Consider the following 20,324-nt stretch of genomic DNA (forward strand, 5'->3'; position numbering starts at 1 on the left):
AAAAAACTTAAAGTACAAATAAAAAGAAAAAAAGATTTGAAGAGGTATGAATCACCAGAGTTTTTGTGAATATTGAGTGGAAATGTATAGTTTAAACATTTTGAAAGAACACATATTTGCCTTTAGGTTTCTGAGTCTAAGCAATACTATTTGCATTCATGAGAATTGGTTGCATTTAATGATTGTTCATTTCAGTATCTTTTTTCTTTTGTTTACTATGCATGGATAACACAAAGCTCAGCAAAATTTCAACAAGGCTGCTGCATCATGTGATAGAAGTTTTGTTTTGCTATTGTTTTAAACTGGTTGGAAGCATCTGTTGTACATCCCTATTCTTCACAGGAACTGTAAAAGAAGAGTTCTAAGCATGGGTACCCACCCTGGCATTAGTTAGCAGTGGGTGTCATGGCCATGCTTAAGATAACTGAATTAGCAAAAACTGCTTTAGCAGGAAGCTGGTTTAAAGAAACGGAGTTCTCTCCATACGTCTCTTCTCCCCAACCTTATACTGTATACAACTTTCAAGTCTCACATCGGATGTGTCTGATCTATAGAAAGGACTTTATGAAAATTGAGACAACGTATGTATTTTGGTAACCAAAGAAAATATTAATAAAAAATTTAAATAATAATAATAGACAAAGCTCTGTTGCATTAGCAGAGAAAGTATCTCAGCTCAAACAGAGCTAAGCAAACACCCCAAAGGAGAAATTTTAATGGAACTTTCATACCAATATTGTTTCAGAGTCAATCACATAATTTTAGTCACTGGGACCTGGTACTGAATGAAGACACTACAATCTTAGTTATGCACGCTTCCCTATGAGAGAACACAGTGGAACGTTCTTCCCAGCAAACTTGCATCAGATTGCACCGCTAGAACCTTGTTGGTTTAATATAATGCAGATTTTGTTAAAAGGTCTCTTTGTCATTGTCTAACTCAGAGGTGGGGAACCCATGACCCTCCAAATGTAATTGAACTCTTAACTCCCATTAGCCTCTGACAGCATGGCTAATTGTCAGGGATGGTGGGCATTGTAGTCCAGCGACATAGGGAAGGGCAAAGGTGAAGGCTCCCCAGGCCTAACTGACACTGAGTTTGATGATGAGGGCGCTAATAATTTTATTTGGGGCACAAGCTTTGATTGCTTCTGGTTACACTTAATCAAAAACTCACTACTTGTTCCGATAGGCGAGTCTCGGAAAAGGAACACAGGGGCAGTCGAATCAAATACAAGTACTTTCTAAAGAGAGAGAGATTGAGAACTTCTTACTGGTCACAGGTTCCCCCCCTCCCTTTGAATGGAAGAATGAGTGTAATACGACCTTAGAAAAGAGAAAAAAGGCACACTCGGTACTTGTTCTAAAGCTTGCTTGCTTTTAAACAAACTTTTGCATTTCTAAAGCACCTTCCGTCTATTATCACTTAATTCCAATAATAGTCCTCTTGGGGCAGGAGATGTATAAGATTAGCTCTTTGTTGGAAGTTATGTAACTGCAGTACAGTTTTATGTGCCGTTTATGTCAGTTTTACGGCTTTCCATTTGCTGTGTTGGGGCTGTTGCATGATAAATATGTGTCACACATACAAGGAGCAATGTTCAGATGCCATCCTCCTGTGCCTCTTATGTAACACGCACATGGCCTCTCTTGGCCTGTGTTGAAAATGTATATGAAGTGGTGTCCCTAGTCTACCCCTTTCCCTAAAGAACATTTTCAGTTCAAAGGCTGCAGTCTTAAGTATGTTTACTAGAGAGCTCATTGGGACATCCTCTGCGTAATTATGCTTAGACTTTCACTTCATTTCAACTTGTGCTTTTTGACAGCTGAGCAATCCTACTAGGCAGCAGATATTGGGGTGGATGCAGTGCATATCCTTTTGGTGAGATGGTTTGACAAATGTTTTGAAGTATTGCCTACTTCAAAGTAGTGTTGCTCAACACAGGACCTTGTAACAGGATGATACAGAAAAGTGGGGTGCCCCAAATCAAAGGAAAACATTAAGGGATCTGGAATACATCTGCCTCACCCAGCTGGGCCCATTTCAAAGGTTTTCTTTCCCTTTTGCATGCATCAGGCTCTAGAGTCCCTTTTCCCTTCTTTAAGCTGCTGGGGAATTGGATTTTTAATCTTCCTTTTATTGAACACAGCAAAGTGCTCTGTCTCCCTTAGCCCTCTGGTGCCTGCCCATTGTTTGTGGCAGAGGCTCAGCTAATTAATTCATCACTCCTATTTGTGAACTTGAAAGGTTTCAGGTTTTACTAAATCGAGCAGGTGGTGCATAAATAGCTACAGCTGCTCTGGGTTTATGATAAGTTTGCAAATTGATGACTCTCCACACAAATGAGCTCTCTTTTCCCTTTGAACCCAGACCCTCAAGCCCTCCCTCTTTCATAGAGATTAGTGGTTTCTACAGGTGCAGGGGTGAGTTAGAGCAAATGTCCACCAGTGAAGCCAGGGTATCAGATTTGAATTCTGAGTTGTTTAGCCAGCAAACTTCCCCTTGATGATGTTGGAGAGGCAGCTGAAAATATATTGAATCAAACTTGAGCATCATCTGCATTCAGACAAAGGGATTCTTAAGAAGAGGCTGATGATAAACATAGACGTCTGCATGAGAAACCCTTGCTTCACCTTCTTTAGATTTTTGGGAGCTGTTGGCAAATATGTATGGAGGGAGAACCCAACAGATATACTTACATAAACTGGAGACTCCTAGGGAAACTTAGTTGCCATAGAATTAGAGAATTACCAATCTCATGGATGGGTAATTGATTAAAAAAAGAAGAGGATAAGAATAAGAATAACTAATATATTTCAGCTAATGTTCAGACATCTTAGGGTGGGGCCAGTAACATCATTGTAGGGACAGTAGGCGTGATCCACTTCACATCTTTACCATACTCAAGTAGGTAAGAAGTGGAAACCGTTCAAAAGATAAACCAAGGGGTTCTTTGGCCATTGGTTTCAGTGGGAGAGAGGGAGCAGACACTCTTTATTTTTAGTGGGACTATAGCAGGGAAAGAATGTGTTGGTTCCATGCTCCCAATCCTGATTCCCCCCCCCCACTTCATGGTTGCTGTTTAGAGTTTTTAAATGATTTGTGGAGGTCTAAATGGCATGGTTAACCTCACAAGTAGGCTAGCTCCAGATTTCTAATGTTGTCTGGTCTGGTTCGCATGGACCAAAGTGATTCCTCATGAAGTCTCCCTATCTGTATGGAATATGTATCATTAGTATCTCCATATACAACTTCCCACTTTAATTGTTGTGTCAAAAAAAATGTTACAGAGATTGTGGAAATAGCTACCGACAAGCAGGCCATACTTTAAATTCTCCAAGGGACCAGAGGCATACATGTAACTGAGGATGGTGTTGGCCACATCATATGGAAATAATTTTTGAACCTGTGGGCTAACCCTCAGCCTGGTCTTTCACATGCTTAAGCCACTCTCAATAAACTGGAAGTAGATCTTGTCTGAGGCTTTTGTCCGTCCTTTAAAACAAGAAGAGGAACCTGTGGCCCTCTAGCCCATCTCCCATCAGCCACAGCTGGTACAATGCATGGTCTGAGATGATGAGACTAGTGGTCCAAAACCATCTGGAGTGACACGGAACTACCTATTAAAAGTCTTGAATTGCCTTTGTGGTCTTGAGGCATTAACTGTAACCTATGAATTTCTCTTTACACTTTTGTTGATGTTTTATGTAACTTTTTACAGGAGCTCGGAGTACTAGACATAAGCTAATCATTGCCGTCCTTAAAACGCTAAGTTTTCAATTTAACTTTTTTAGATAGCTATATATACATACTAGATCTAAAATGTGTTAGACTAACCCTTCCTCTCTCTTTCTTTTTTAAAAATACGCTTACACCTTGGAACTAACAGCAAGTATTCAAGATACATGTAAGTCTTACTTACTGACTTGTTTTTTCTCCAAAGCAGCTGTCTCTTCTTGGGGGGGGGGAGAGAACGCAGGACCACTGTGCATAGTAACCATGTACATAGCAGAAATGGGGCCATAGGATGGGCATTACTTGCATGGTAAATAGCACTAAACACTGGAGTCTGACTTTTTGAAGCTTGATATTCAGCACTTGGATGGTAACATAGAAAAGCTGTATCATATTCTAACCCAGGCTTCCTCAAACTCGGCCCTCCAAATGTTTTGAGACTACAATTCCCATCATCCCTGACCACTGGTCCCACTAGCTAGGGATCATGGGAGTTGTAGGCCAAAAACATCTGGAGGGCTGAGTTTGAGGAAGCCTGTTCTAACCAAACTAAGGAAACTTTGTTATTTTAGTATATGGTACTTGCTACATTAACATCAAATACAGGTAAGATACAAAACCGTTTGAATGAAGCTTTTATATTGACTTAACTATATAGACAGTCATCTTCCCCAACATCCCCAATTCTTATGAGTGATTTGGGTTTCCTTTTGAACTCAGTGTGAGGTAGAGGAGTGTGTGTGAGGGAGGAAAGCTTATTAAAGCCATTGGCAGTCTGAAAATATATTATATAATGGTCACTGGGGAGAGAAAACCTCAGGAGAAATAGAATACTGTGGCTTGTTCCAAGGCAGCAGGCTAGACTTAACACCAAGCCAAGCCAATAACATAATTACTCCTACTTGGGGGGGGGGACTCACTGAGCTGCATTCCCATGTTCCCCCTCCAATACACCACAACTGGTAAGAGCAGCAGTGCTCCATTGCAGCTTACCTATCCTAGTTCTCTGCTGTCATATGCATACATATGGAGATGGTGCATCATAGTAGCTTTGGTGACAGGTTTTCCAGGTGTGATTCTAGGAGCCAAACCTTCTTATTGAGCTCTACTCTACTAAGTGGATGAACTTACTTTGTGGCGTCTTACATATATTTGCAGATGACATGTGGATTCAGATGCGGGTGTATGGTACTCTCTTGCGATGACCTCCTTGACTCCATCTGCATGTTCTTGTTTTTCTGTGGTTGTTTCTTTCCTGTCCTGATTCTTCTCTTCCCATACTTGAATTATCAGATGATAATTATGTGAAGATCAAGCAATTTGGGAGCACCACATTGTGGGGCATTGGCATATAGAGTTTGTAGGTCCTGGTATGGCTTTGTCTGGTAACATAACCTAGTCATAATGGCAAGTCTGTTATGCAGTACTTTGCTATCAGTGTGCCTGTTCACTGATATTAGATACTGAAAAATTTCTTTGCTGATTTCTGCAGCCTCTGTTGTTGCACTTGATCTTGCAAAGACTTGTCTGCGTGCAGAAAGGAAATTGTTGCTGCGACTCAGCAGGTTGCAGGAGAAGGGGCAGATCAACAGTAAATGCAGACCAACATTGGTACATCTGGCTGTAACCACTAGTCATCTCATGCTTTTCTAGAACTCATTTTCTGCAACAGATTGCTAGTCTTCTGTCCCAGTTTACACCTGAAAGTTATCCAGCCAAGTAGCCTTGGATGGATTTTGCAGGAAGAAGTGCGCGGCTTTATTTTTTTTTTTATAATATTTTTATTAAACAATTTTTATATTCATACAAACAAAACATACATAAACAAACAAAAGACAAAAACAAAACAAGAAACAAGTACCATTTCATGTCCTAATTTCTTAAACCTTTCTTCTTCGACTTCCTCATGCCTCCCGTTTCTGTATTCCAAATTCTAATCAATTGTTCAGCAAATCTTCCCTTATTTTGCTATAAATTTAAGCTAATCATCCTTATTCTCCTTGTCTTAACCATTACTAATAGTAACCATTTACTTTAGTCCAACATCATTCTAACTGTCATTAATTTTGTAATATTTCTTTAAATAGTCCTTAAACTTTTTCCATTCTTCTTCCGCCGCTTCTTTTCCCTGGTTTCGGATTCTGCTCGTCATTTCTGCCAAGCCCATGTAGTCCATCACCTTCATCTGCCATTCTTCCAGTGTGGGTAGATCCTGTGTCTTCCAGTACTTTGCAATGAGTATTCTAGCTGCTGTTGTAGCATACATAAAAAAAGTTATATCTGTCTTTAACACCCCTTGGCCGACAATGCCCAAGAGAAAGGCCTCTGGTTTCTTAGGAAAGGTATATTTAAATACCTTTTTCAGTTCATTATAAATCATTTCCCAGAATGCCTTAATCCTCGGGCACGTCCACCAGAGGTGAAAAAATGTACCTTCCTTTTCCTTACATTTCCAACATTTATTGTCAGGCAAGTGGTAGATCTTTGCAAGCTTGACTGGGGTTATGTACCACCTATAAATCATTTTCATTATATTTTCTCTTAAGGCATTACATGCCGTGAATTTCATCCCGGTGGTCCACAACTTTTCCCAGTCAGCGAACAAAATATTATGACCAATGTCCTGAGCCCATTTAATCATAGTTGATTTAACCATTTCATCTTGTGTATTCCATTTCAGCAGCAAGTTATACATTTTTGACAAATTCTTAGTACTGGATTCTAAGAAGTGCGCGGCTTTAAATGTGGGCAGAGAAGAGGAATAGTCTCTTTAAGTTGCTTGCCAGAAATGGCACTCATTGGCCCAGTTCATATGTCTCATTAAACTATGGTTTAAATTGGAGTTACACATCTGTCAAAAGTGCAAGGGGACTCGCTGTCAGTACTGATCAGCTGATTGGTGGTAACAGCAAACCCTTTGGAAGTCTGTTGGATGTCTGAATTCAGTGATGTCAGCCATCACTAAGGATGGGGAGAATTGAGTTCAGTTCTCATATAAAGCCAAATCTATCAAATTCACACTTTCAAAACAATATGCAAGCTGAAACACAGCTATCCTTCAAAATCCATGTTTTTCTGAATTTTGCAATGTAGTTGTCCAACCAAACAATGTTTTTTTAAATATGCATATACTGGGGAAAAGAGTAAAATGTCCATGCTGTCAGTCCATGCTGTCAGGCTGCCAGACTCTGGGCTGTATCCAACTAATGTGTCCCACCAGTGGAAGGATTTATGCTTGCACAATTGAACATTTCCCCCTCCCACTGTGCGCAGCTCATGGCCTCCCAAAATCAGCTCCAAAGGGTTAGGAGAACCCCTAGAACCTCTAGCTCCATTCAGTCATGCAGAGGAAATGGTGTTCCAATTTAAACTGTGAGAAGTTCGAATGTATGGCTTTGCATCAGGAAAAATACTTTCACCTACAAAGGAAGGTAGAGGCTCGAAAATATAGTCTGTACAAGCCACTGTCTTAGGGAAGTATTTGAGTCGAGGAAGGAGGTTCTTGATTGTTCCATGCCACAAGAGACCCAAATAGTCTCATTGGCATGGAGTGCCTTTATCCAGCTGTGGCCAGTTCACCTACTATAGCTGTTTCTGATGTGTTCTATGTAGGGATGCCCTTGGAGACTGTTCAGAGATTGCTGCTGATGCAAATCACAGCCACTCATGGGTTTTGACTGCTTAAGACTATATTGCATCAGATCACAATGATCTGTACTGGCTGTCTATTTACTACCAAGCCCAATTTGAGGCTATGGTGTTGACATAAAAAGTTCTGAATGCCTTAGGACCTGGTTTCCTGTAGGACCATCTCTCCCTCTATGACCTGCCCATACTCCGAGATTTTCTGGGGCCTCTCTTGTAATACCATCATCTACTGACATTCATGGGTCTATGTCTTATCCGATAGCTAATTTTGGCAATGACATTGTGGCTATAGAACATCCTCCACCTGAAATGTGGCTAGCACTGCCATTGTGCATCTTCTGTGCCTGTTGGAAATATTTCTCTTTCTCTGTGCTTTCTGAATATTTAAAGTATCTACTCTGTATTGTAGTGTGAAAAGATGGAATGTGCTTTTTATTGAATTGTGATTTCTGCTTTTAATGTGCTTTGTCTGTTTTTGTAGTTCAGTTAATCAGTACCCGCCCATGGATCTTGTGATGAATGGTGTGATAGGAATAATTAAATAACAATAGCAGCTTCCATTTTAATCTGACCTTGGGTGCAAGCCACTGAGAAGATCGCCTTTGCTCAGCTCATTTCATTTTGATAGGGCTTGCAGGCTAGAAACATCGGTGGATTGTGCTCCTTGCCTTTCACAAGCAGGAAGGCAAAAACAGTGCATAGAGAACTGATGATGTGCTGCAAATACGACAACCTTGCATTTCTTTAGAATATATGGACTGTGGAGTTCATACTTCAATTTGTAAAGGGTCTTTGTTTGTAAAACAAAACAAAAAAACAAGAGGCATGGATAATGTTGGAAAGAGCACTTGCTCTTATTAATTTGCTGTTTCAAATGGCAATAAGTGAGAATGTCTTTCTTTGCCTCCTATTTATTCTCTCTTTCTCTGTCCCTCTTGCGTATACTTTACAGTGCCTCAACCCCCTACTATTACAAAGCAGTCTGTGAAGGATTATATTGTAGATCCGAGGGACAACATCTTCATTGAGTGCGAAGCAAAAGGGAACCCCACTCCCACGTGAGTGCAGTTCTATTTTATTTGTTAGGTTTGAATTCCACCCATTCATTGTGGAGCTCAGAGTGGTATAACAAAACAGGTGCTTATAATCAAAGCAATGGCTAAGCCCACACCTGACTGTGGGTCAGAATAGCACTGCTATTCTGGCAGCCTTTCATGGTGAGTGTAAGCATGCACCGTCTCTTGAATGCAAGGGTTTTTTGTTGAATGGCTCAGATGTCATTCATTAAATTGCATGTATTGGACCACTGTCAGAATACCCATAGCAAATTATCTCTGGAGCAGTTTAGAGGAGTTTGTATCATAAAAGTTTTGTTATTGCCCTGGTAACTGGATGCCTTGCAAGAAATGACTTGCAAATGCCACCTGATGGCTATTCTGTGTAAATTATTTGACCACTTTATTTCCTCTCCCATACCGATAACAAGGAAAATATGCTAATATATTTGCATTAGGCTTATCCTAGAAAGTAGAATAGAGAAATACAACTCATGAATGCATTAAGGGTTGGTGGATCCAAAATAACATGTAAACCATGCAGTATTGGATAAAGCTCTTCCTGTGCAAAGAAGGTAATTGTCTCTTTGATGTAACTATTTTTATAGATTTTTATGGACGCGAAATGGAAAGTTCTTCAATGTTGCAAAGGACCCAAGAGTAAGCATGAGACATTGGTCATCAGGTACACTGGATGTTGACTTCCGTAGTGGTGGCAGGCCAGAAGATTATGAAGGGGAATTTCAGTGTTTTGCTCGGAATGACTTGGGGACAGCCATCTCCAACAAAATCTTTCTGCAGGTTTCAAGTGAGTATAATTATGACACTATTAGAAACCTTATTATTTTAGAACCTTATACACTGTGTCATTTGTGTTTGCAAGGGCTTTTTGTATTTGATAATTGTTAATGTGTAGTCTGTTAGAGTCTAGTTCCAGTGTCTAGCTAAAAAGCGTTCAAAATTAATACAGTGGAACCTAGGAACTCGAACAACTCTGTTCTTGAATGTTTCAGCTCTCGAATGCCGAAAACCTGGAGGTAAGTGCTCCGGTTTTCAAACGTTCCTCAGAACACAAATGTCTGACGTGGCTTCTGCTGTGCAAAAACCAGCTGTCAGCCAATAGGAAGCCACACCTCAGAACTCAGATCGTTTCAGAAGTCAAACGATCTCCCGGAACGGATTATGTTCATGGTCCGAGGTTCCACTTTACAAAATTGCAGAAGTCACCTTCCATCACAGCAACTCAGAGAATCAGTGCTTTATCTTCGTTGCTGTTCTGTAATTTGTTATTTATAACACCTAAGTCACTACCACCCTGCTTGTTCCCAAGTTACTCACAAATTTCCTTATTGGTCAAGAGTAATGTTTCTGCTCGCTTTCTTCAAAGGTTGACTTTTTTAAAAAAAAAAACACACATCCTTTATACTAGGATTTTTCAGGGGTGATCCATGGGTGAGATTCTGAAGGAGACTCTCTGCTAGGTACCAAGGAAGTATATATCTTATTCTTGACAATCATAATTTTTCTGGACACCAAAAGTGGTTTAATAGTTCAAGACTTAAATTATTCCACAGTTGTTTCTCTGAGAAAGCCAAAATCTGCATTTAAGTGATATCTTAGTAGAAAATTAATATTGCATAAGCCAGAGCAGTGTAAAGTATAGGCTAGTATAAAGTTGGAATAAATTTTGGTATTGACAAAAGGTGAAGAGGATTAAATAATGTGGATGGATCTTGTGTTGGGATATGTATCCCTGTGTGTGAAAGGGGTGTGACTATGGTTTTAGTCCCACCCACCATTGGCATGCAGCTCCCAGAAGGTTATGCAGCACTTGGAAAGGAAAAGGTTCTCCACCTCTGCTTTAGACGGCAGAGCCAGATAAAGTGAGGAAAGCACGATGGGATGGTGACTCCTCTATGGAGCAGTTTCAAAAATTAGCACCATGTACCTTTTGATGTATGCATGTAATTTCTTTTGTGACATTTTTATTTGCAGAGTCTCCCTTGTGGCCAAAGGAAAACTTAGACATTCAAGAGGTTCATGAAGGTGCTCATCTTATCTTGGCATGCAATCCCCCTCCTGGACTGCCGCCTCCAGCTATCTTCTGGATGAGCAGCTGTAAGTCTTCACACTGGCTAGCAGGCTAGAACTGTGCTTGGAAACGAAGAGGGTTCCCTAACAGGACATGAGTGTAATGGTTTAGGCTGATCTCGGTGATGCTACTGTTTCCCTCGTCTATACTGACCATTCATGGGGCTTGGTAGTATTATGGCACAACTGCAAAGGAGTGAGCTTTTCTGCCTTTCCACACTCTCATGTTGTCAAGACTGAAACGAAAAGAATCTGGTTGTGGTACATTCAATATCTGCTGCTTGTTAATATACAAAAGAAGATGGAGCTTCAGCCAGAGATAGCCCACGACCTCAGCGGGGTTATACTCCTCCAGAGCTCACCCCAGGATCTCATTAAGTATCGAAGAGGATTCTGAGATGCACTTCTCATATTGCACACTGCTTCCTTAATGCCCTTAAAAATGCTGTTCTAAGCTATTACTCTCATTGCTCTGCTGTTGGGATGTCCCTGGCTGCAGCTCTTGGAAAGAGCTGGTTTGCATAATAAATTTGAGACCTACGTTCTCAATCTAAATATTTCCTTTTCCATGTGGACTGCATGTGCATGGGGTAAACTGACTGTGTCGGCTGGTCATATTTACAAAGTAACTAGTCTTTATAGCAGCGAGCTATGTGGATTTTCTCATGTGTGTTGCTGAACACTCATATTGTGATACGATTTTATTGTTTCTATTATCCTTTGGGGAACTGCGTGGAAAACTGTCCTACTGGCAGGTGGCATAACAGTTCTGTTAACTAAGCAAGTAAGCAAAATTGGTTCTTTGTGTTGCTTTTCACCCATAGTAAGAATTTGAAGTACCTAGCTTGGACTATCAGAAATGTCTTGAATTGAGTTCTGCTGTCCAATGCTAGCTGGAAGTAATCAATTTATGTATTTTCCAGGTTGCTGGGGCTAGTAGATAATTGCCACTAGTTCTATCCATTACAAAGGTGCAGAGCAGTGAGTTCCAATAAAATTTATTGTTCTTTCTTACAGCCATGGAGTCAATCCACCAAGACAAGCGTGTCTCCCAAGGACAGAATGGTGACTTGTATTTCTCCAATGTCATGCAGGAGGATGCCCTGACTGACTACAGCTGTAATGCTCGCTTTGCCTTCACCCACACCATCCAGCAGAAAAATCCTTATACCCTCAAAGTCATGACCAGTAAGTATTTACTATGATCAGCTTGGCTGGAACTTCATGAGCACAATCCCTGCTGTGTTGGCGACGGTCAGAGAAACCATCTCCTTACAAACATGGCAGTTTTTGTAACATTCCCTGAGTTATGAGAGGGGCTTTTACTACATGTTCTTAGAGGTGTGAAAATGCTTTATTTAACACATTGGTGCTCTGTCCTTCCTCCAAGAAGATCAAGACAGCTTACATGGATTTTGGAGGTTCAAAATGCATTTTGAAGACAGCTCTTCTTATTGGGCATATAGTGTCTTATTTATCTGTGAGGAATGTAAACATCAGAGACATCAGCTGACATATCAACATAACAGGTTCTAGCGTGTCCACATATTTTTCACATACACGCAGGTCCTGCTTTCTGAATACAATGTGTTCCCAAGAAATCGTTTGTTGGGTGAGTGTTCGCATAACAAGCTGATTATTTCCATTATTTTCCTATGGGAACATTTCTATTCCATGCTTTCTCCCTCCATGCCTCCTGCCTAAAACTGCTGCAGCCAATCAGCAAAAGCCAAACAAGGGGAAAACTCTCCCTTGCCCAAAATAGTTGCTGCCAAGCAGCAAAACACAAACAAATAAGGAAGTGGGCAAACTCCACCTGTTTGGATATCTGAATCAGCCATTTTGTAACGTGGTTTGGATATAATTCTTTGTGTTTGAATATCTAAGATTTTAGATAGCAAGCATTCTGGCAGCAGGACTTGTTTGTATGTGCTTTTTTTAATGATATACTGCTGTTTTCTCTGGTTTGGTTACTGGGTTGGATTCAACTGAAGAGCACATCTATTGCAATTAATGGATATAATTTAGTCATGAAGATTAATTTCAATGGGTCTACTTTGAGTAAAACATAGTTGAATGTTACCCAGTATTTTAAAGGGGTTGTTGACTAAATGCTTGGATATCTATGATCAAACAGCAAGTAAATTCAAGAGATCATTTTTAAAAAGACCTATCAGGTTGCTCATATGACTTGTTTGATTTTTTTAGTTCATCCTTCCCTGTTTGCATAAACAGTGTTCCACAATGCTCACAAAAGGATGTGTAGGCCAATTGTGCTAATGGAGTGTTCTATGGCATGTTGGATCATTTTAGATATCCTACTGTGGCCTCTTATTGGAGTTTGTGTGGTGATGGTGATGTATTTTTTTAAAAAAAACTTTCTTGTTTTAAAAGATCTGTGTACATCCCCCCCTCCGTAATGAGCCAATATAACCTTGTCCAGTATTCCCAAAGTTTTAACCATCTCAGAATGTTTAGTAATTTATAAAGGAAATGTGCATTAGCAGTGTGCATTGTATTTAGCTTCAGCCAAGCCATGTTGTCAATCACTCCTCCTATTGCTTCTAGTGCAATGAGTAGCACTCAGGGCATTTCTGGTCCACCCAGGATGTCACTTATGCATGCTTTGAGGTAAGCGGCGCTGAGCACACCATCAGACATCACTGCCAGCCCACTTTGCATGGCGTCTATTCCCCACAGAAGTCAACAGGTCGCACTTGGAACTGTGTAAGGAGAGAGCGAAGTGAACTTGCTGCTTACTTTCTCATTTATTATATTTGAATCCTCACTGATTTGAATGTTCTTCTATTCCAGTGACTGGTGTGTCCCCCCAGTTTAAAATTGAAACTTCCTGCTTCTTTTTTTCTTCTTCTTGCCCAGCTTCTTATTACTGCTCGCTTAGGTCTGGGGATGTCTTTTAAGGGCATGCTTCATTCTGATTGCAATGACATCTGAATTATTTAGACCATTGTATGCCAAATGGGGTGGGGAGAACATGAAAACATGGAGGCCAGAAGCATGCGCCATACCCACAGTCAACCCAAAAGACACACAGAAGAGGGCTGAATTATTGATAATAATAAGCATTCTCTAACCATCTCCATGGGTAGAATGTCCTGCAGAGCGGAAGCAACTGCATTGGCATCTTCTGCCTACTTTCAGGATGACCTCAGTTTCAACCCATCAAAGAGCATCTTCTCTAAGGATGGAGAGAAGAGCATGATTAGATTTCATTCTTGCTACTTTAATAAGCAAAGGGGGAATAGAGATCAGCAGGCTACAAACTAACCTTCTTCTTAACCCTCTACTGACTGCTACATCATTTTGCTGCCGCAGCATCACTTGCAAGTTGAGCAGACCATATCAGACTTGGAACATTTGAATTGCCTCTCATGAAATTGATATATATTAAAGGAGCAAGGAAGAGAGATGGCAGGGAGGATTCTAGGACAGGGAATATCTTAAATGATTGAAAGACACTGGCTTGCTGGTGGGGCAACTTCTCATTCATTTTATTTAGGGTATATTTACTTACTTACTTACTTACTTACTCACTCACTCACTCACTCACTCACTCACTAGTTTAGTGAAGGAAAGTTTGGAGCCATTCCTGACGCTATTAAGCGTTACAGTCTTGAGAGCGTAGAGGAGAAGATTACTATAAACTCCAGCCTACAAAAGTAGCCTCTCAACGTGGCTACACAGCTAGATGCCAAATAACATAGAATAATAATAAAGAACTAAATCTATTCGTCTGTAAGAAAGAAGAGGTGTGTGCTTCTTTGACAAATGTTTTCTTTGTTTCTAAGAAAAGGAAACCAAGGATTAATGGACTTGGGAAACACACAAATATAACAAGAGAAATATACAATTGAACTGAAATATTCATTGGGATGTTTGAATTCAGTGACATCAGCTATCACTAGGAATGGTGTGGAATTCAATTCAGTTAGCATTTAAAGCTGAATCTCTCTAATTTGCACTTTCTGAAACAATATGAGGACTGAAACACAGCCATCCCTCAAAATTTGCGCTTATCTGAATTTAGTGATGTAGTTCACCAACAGTGTTTACAAAAATGTATATATTAGGGGGAAATGTGCATAAAAATCAATATATTCATCAAAATAATATAGAGAAATGCATTATATTAGGGAAATTACTTGCAAAAATGTGTTAGGATGCTAGGGATTTTTTGTGAGGATTTCCTCTAGAAATCTGTCAATAGGTGCAAAAAATTGGAGAACTGAATTTAGGAATAGGAAAATGATAAAACCAAAGTTTGCAGATCCTTCCGTCATTAGTCATCACTACAGCCAATTGGTACTAAGCAGCCCAGTTTTTAAGTGGCATTTAGGAAGGCATGCATACTCCTTAGTCTGTCGTATCAGCGCTGTGTGAGGATATGGCCTTTGTACTTCATTCCTAGAGACATGTCAGTTGAAGTTAAGAACCACATTGCTCTTTTGGCCAGCAGATGATTCTTCATTGCCTAGGCCTCTCTTCCTCTCTCTCAGGGCATTAAGTCTTAACCTCTGTTACTTTTGAAACTGCTGCCGTGAAACCTTAGCAGAAGAAATGTGTTTTTGTGCTAGCAGTTGATTGTGAGGTTACAAACACTTGGAACTTTACGGATCTCTCCCTTCAGGGCTGGATAGACTATGAGGCAATTGATGCATTTGTCTTGGATTCTGTCCTTGCAAGGGTTGTCAAGCAGCAGCTGGATATCTCCAGTGCTGGGCACTCTAGTCATGGAGGAAAATGAGTACAGAACCTGGTAAGCTTGGAGGTGTAACTGAAGTACAGTGGTGCCTCGCAAGACGAACGCCTCGCAAAACGAAAAACTCGCAAGACGAAAGAGTTTTCCGTTTTGGAGGTGCTTCGCAAAATGAATTTCCCTATGGGCTTGCTTCGCAAGAAGAAAGCCCATAGGGAAATCCCCGCCGGCCTTCAGAAGAGGTCCTGGACCTCTTCTGAAGGCCGGCGGGGGGCAAAAGTCTTTGCTTCCCCCCCCCCCGCCTGCCTTCCCGGGATAGCGGAGAAGCGCAGCACGTTTCTCCGCTATCCCGACGGCTTTTGAAGGCAGGCGGGGGGGAGCAAAGACTTTGGCCCACCACCGGCCTTCAGAAGAGGTCCTGGACCTCTTCTGAAGGCCGGCGGGGGGCAAAAGTCTTTGCTCCCCCCGCCTGCCTTCCCGGGACAGCGGAGACTTCTCCGCTGTCCCGGGGCGATCTGAAAATGCTGGCGGGCGGCAGCCAAAGCGTCGCTGCCACCCGCCAGCTTTTTAAAAGCCCCCGGGACAGCGGAGACTTCTCCGCTGTCCCGGGGCGATCTGAAAATGCTGGCGGGCGGCAGCGAAAGCTTTGCTGCCGCCCGCCAGCTTTTTAAAAGCCCCCGGGACAGCGGAGACTTCTCTGCTGTCCCGGGGCAATCTGAAAATGCTGGCGGGCGGCAGCGAAAGCTTCACTGCCGCCCGCCAGCATTTTAAAAGCCCCCGGGACAGCGGAGACTTCTCCGCTGTCCCGGGGCGATCTGAAAATGCTGGCGGGCGGCAGCAAAAGCTTCGCTGCCGCCCGCCAGCATTTTAAAAGCCCCCGGGACAGCGGAGAAGTCTCCGCTGTCCTGGGGGCTTTCAAAATGCTGGCAGTCGGGAGGAAAGCCCTCCTGTCCCCGGAGCTTACGGGGTGGGAGGTGGGGAGAAGGGCTTTTCTTCCCACCGCCAGCCTTCAGAACAGCCTTCTGAAGGCTGGCGGTGGGAAGAAAAGCCCTTGTCCCCCCCCCCCAGCCTTCAGAAGAGGTCGGGGGACAGACTGTCCCCGGACCTGGTCTGAAGGCGGTTTCCATAGGAACGCATTGATTGATTTTCAATGCATTCCTATGGGAAACCGTGCTTCGCAAGACGAAAAACTCGCAAGAAGAAAAAACTTGCGGAACGAATTAATTTTGTCTTGCGAGGCACCACTGTAGATTCCTCTGCAGACAGAAAGATAACAGTAACCTACTTTATATCCAATCTATTTGTCCATCTAGATCAGTATTGTTTACTACCTGCCAGCAGCTCTTCAGGGTCTCAGGGAGAAGGAGGTTTTTCTGTCATCTGCTAAATGGAGCTGCCAGGGTTTGAACGTAGGCCGTCTGCATGCAAAGCAGATGCTCTACACTGAGATACACTCATTCCCCTTTTCCTTCCCTAGCATGAATGGAAATAATAAACTATATGAGCCATGGCTTAGCATTATGTCTAGATCAGGGATCATGGTTCGTTTTGCCCCAAACATACCACAATCTGAAGTCAAGGTTTGTTCTTAGCTTCCAGATTTGTTTGAGCAAAACAAAGTGCAATCTCAGTTTCAGCTATAACATTAAAATGAAGATTTTAACTTGTTGCGTCCACTCACACTAGGGGAGAAAAGCTCATGGCATGCCATTAATTATGGCTTTCCATGACTGGCAAACAAGACCTTGGTGTTAATGCTGTATAGCAGGCATGGGGAATATTCAGCCTGCAAGCCTATTTAGGCCCAGCATGGGTCCCAATTTGGCCATTTCCCAAGACTGGCTGTACTACAAATGAAAAATGGGTCATGACATCGAAGTGATGTCAAGTGACTGAAAAGTGGCATGGACCCCACCTACCCAGAAGTGACCAATGCAGCAGTGTAGATGGAGCCCTGCTGCTCTTCCAGCTTCTGAACACAGCTCACCGCCTTCTGTGTTAGAAGCCATGCTTAATTGATGGCCCTGCAGGCAGGTTTTCTCCTGTCACCTATTGATCTAACGGAAGAATGTTGAAACAAAGGAACTAGAGGAATGTCAAGATCTTGTTACTAACACATAAAACCTTGAATAACTGAAGGACTGCCTGACCCTAAAAAGACCTGTACGATCATGTGGATCATCTGGTAAAAGTTTACTTGTAACACCACACTGTACTGAATTATCACTTGGATATTTTCTGCCCTCCGGAGTACCCTTCCTTTTGCCCAACAGTTGCTTCAGATGTCTTGTACAATGCATCTTCCACCCTTGCTTTCCCTGATCCCTGAGACTGGACTTCGTTGTTGCTAAGTTTCTGTTTTTATGATACCACTTAAGAAATTTAAATATTAAACAGTTTAGACAAATAGAGTTTGCAGTAAGTTGTATGTAATGGGAAACCCTTAATTTGTATGCTATGGTTGTCTTTGCCCTTTACCTAGTGACCCCTAGGTTACAAGTGGCTCCATGGAAGGCTCATTAAGAGTACTGTATGTCTCCAGCCATCTTGTTCTTACATATTCACTTGGAAATTGTGTGCACATTTCCTACCTAGAGACCCTTTCAATAGAGGACCACTTTCTTCCTGTATGTAAAATAGATTTCATCTTATGTTCAAAGGAACTGAACTGCCTTTCTGTGTGAAACGTTGTTCGGTGATCTGTTTTTGTTTCAAATCTGGATACTTGTTCAGTATTTTGTTTTGTATAAGTGCTCAATCCACAAAAGTTATTGCTTTGCTATGATGATTAATTTTCTCATCTGAAAGCGAAGTAAAGAGGCTGTAATGCTAGACACACTAACTTGAAATCAGTAGTATTTACTTCCAAATGTGTTGAGGATTAGAACATTGATCTTCTTTTGGAAATACAGAATAGTAGTCATTCCACTTCTTGGGGTGTCCTAATCCTTAAAAAGATAGTGGCCTTTTTCACACATCACAGTGAGCCATAAACAATGGCTTACTGTGAACAGACAGTATCCTCGTGGACACTGCCAGATCATTTTCGTTTTGCACCACCACCTAGCAGGAGCAGGAACAACCACAGTGCTTGGTTTACCATGTTGTCCAAATCAGGTTTGTGGCTTGTTTCTCTCTAAATGCACAATGATCAGCAAGCCAAGAATAAACCTTGGTTTCTAAATGTGGTTTGCTTATGGGGAAACAAGCCACACTAACTCCAAGGAGACATGTTTGTTGCTTCTGACAGAGGTGGAACGAAGTGGGAAGGATCTGGCAGAGTGTGTTACTGTGCTGTTTGTCCATGGTAAGACATGGTTTATGGAAGGGGTTGCTAATCTGTGGCTCTCCAGACGTAGACTCCAACTCTCACCCCCAGCCAGCTTGTCGAGACATCAGGGATGATGAACGTTGTAGTCTAACAATATCTAGAGGACAACAATTTAGCCACCCCTAGTTTAAGGGTTAGCATGATGAGCAAACAAAGCCCATGAGTGTAGCCTTAATGTTTAAGATTAAAGCAGATTACCCCTTTAAAAAAACCTCATTTTTTTCTAATGTAAGTGGTCGCTTTTGTGTTCAAACGTACTTTGCTTTTCAAAGTGTCCTAGGTCCTTATTTACCTACATGGCTTTTAGTATGATGTGGTATACTGTCAGACTTAAACCTGACAATTTTAGCAAATCTTAGACTAATAAAGGTGGTTTAAAATATATGGCCATTTTTTTCTTATGTAATTTTTTATGTAAATCCTAAATGGAGTCATGGAATTTCATGAAATGGGTGGTATCGGGTTTGGAGAGCGACATTGGTGAGGTACATTAAAGTTCCTCTGCATTTATGCCATTTTCAGTGTTATAGTAATGAAGACTTACAAGTAGTCTCCCACACACACCTTGTAAGAGGTGAATGAGGACACAATAGTTCGGGTGCTTCAGCAGGTCTAAGTGTCCATTTTGAGGATAATATATACCAAGCCATGCTTGGCGGGATGCTGGTGCTCAGCAGCACCTTCGTAATCCAGGTTTTTTAAAAAAAAAAATGCTGTCCCATAACTTTTGTGGGTTTATCTGCAAGCCTACTGTTGCTATTGGATTATTTCTAATGTGCTTATCGCTTTGCATTTTTCAAAGATGAAAGGCAGTTCATTCTAATGCTTCCATGATCTATTAAAACCCCAGTTGTTTTTCTTATACTTTCATAACTTGTTTTTTCATTGTTAAAGCTGAAAGTAATCCATCTTGTACCCTTGGAACAAATATCAGGAATGCATTCTTTATCTTTTTTCTTTTTACAAATCTGATGACAAACTAATTGTCCTTTCCAAAAGTAGAGCTGGATGTTAACAAAGTGATTGATAATAATAATTAAAATGTTTTGATTGTTTCCTGGCATTTTAAAAGTCAAACTTAAAAATCCATATGTTTTTGGAACGCATCTGAACATATTTGATTTTGTGTTAATGCGTGTTGGGTTTTTTTAGTTCATAATTTTGCATTTCATAGAAAAAAGCCGTCTTCTTCAATTGCTGCCTTCCGTTGCTGTGTTCTTTGTTTCTTTCCAAATTGTGTTGAAGTTTTTCTGGGATGTTATGTGTATGTCGTTGCCTCTTTTTTATTTTGCTTTTTGCTTTTTTATAATTTCTGTTGTGTGTGTGTGTTCTTTTCCTTTTGTACACCTCCTCTCCATTTTGTCTTTTGTTACTCCGTGCATGCTTTGTTGCCTTTGGTACGCTCACGTTCTTTTGTTTATTACAGAGCATCCCCATAATGAAACGTCCTTTCGAAATCACACTGACATATACAGTGGTGAGTCAATACTGACTTCTGGAGAACTTCACGTTCTAACTCCTCTGTACCTAACTTGACTTACTATTGTGTTAATAACACTTTTTGGACGGTCAGTGAAAACAAGGCAATTTCATGGACATATTAAACTTTTCCTATATATTTTACATGTCTCCCATCTTGAGTACTCGGACTCCACAAATTGCACTTGTTTAGTCTGTAGCACCTGAAATGTGTCTCCATTTAATGGTAGCTGTTGGCAATGATGCTGGTAATGTCTTCAAATCAGT

General features: G+C 41.2%; 1 protein-coding gene across 33 annotated transcripts in view; it reads left to right on the forward strand.

Annotated features, from left to right (window-relative positions):
• NFASC (neurofascin) overlaps positions 1 to 20,324 on the forward strand; it is a 180,941-nt gene that overhangs the window by 76,152 nt on the left and 84,465 nt on the right. For 24 of the 33 annotated variants that reach the window (XR_008331129.1, XM_053393248.1, XM_053393246.1 and 21 more), the window contains 6 exons: positions 3,891 to 3,908; positions 8,337 to 8,442; positions 9,048 to 9,247; positions 10,435 to 10,557; positions 11,548 to 11,718; positions 20,005 to 20,055. Coding sequence is in view for 31 of the 33 variants with exons in the window: in XM_053393248.1 (XP_053249223.1) it covers positions 3,891 to 3,908; positions 8,337 to 8,442; positions 9,048 to 9,247; positions 10,435 to 10,557; positions 11,548 to 11,718; positions 20,005 to 20,055 (669 nt within the window). In the remaining 2 variants the exon portion in view is untranslated. Of the gene's footprint in view, positions 1 to 3,890; positions 3,909 to 8,336; positions 8,443 to 9,047; positions 9,248 to 10,434; positions 10,558 to 11,547; positions 11,719 to 20,004; positions 20,056 to 20,324 lie in introns of those variants that run through there. The other 9 variants (XM_053393260.1, XM_053393254.1, XM_053393261.1 and 6 more) reach the window with 3 other exon arrangements.

This window comes from Podarcis raffonei, chromosome 6 (genome assembly GCF_027172205.1).
Source record: "Podarcis raffonei isolate rPodRaf1 chromosome 6, rPodRaf1.pri, whole genome shotgun sequence".
NCBI classification, from domain to species: domain Eukaryota; kingdom Metazoa; phylum Chordata; class Lepidosauria; order Squamata; family Lacertidae; genus Podarcis; species Podarcis raffonei.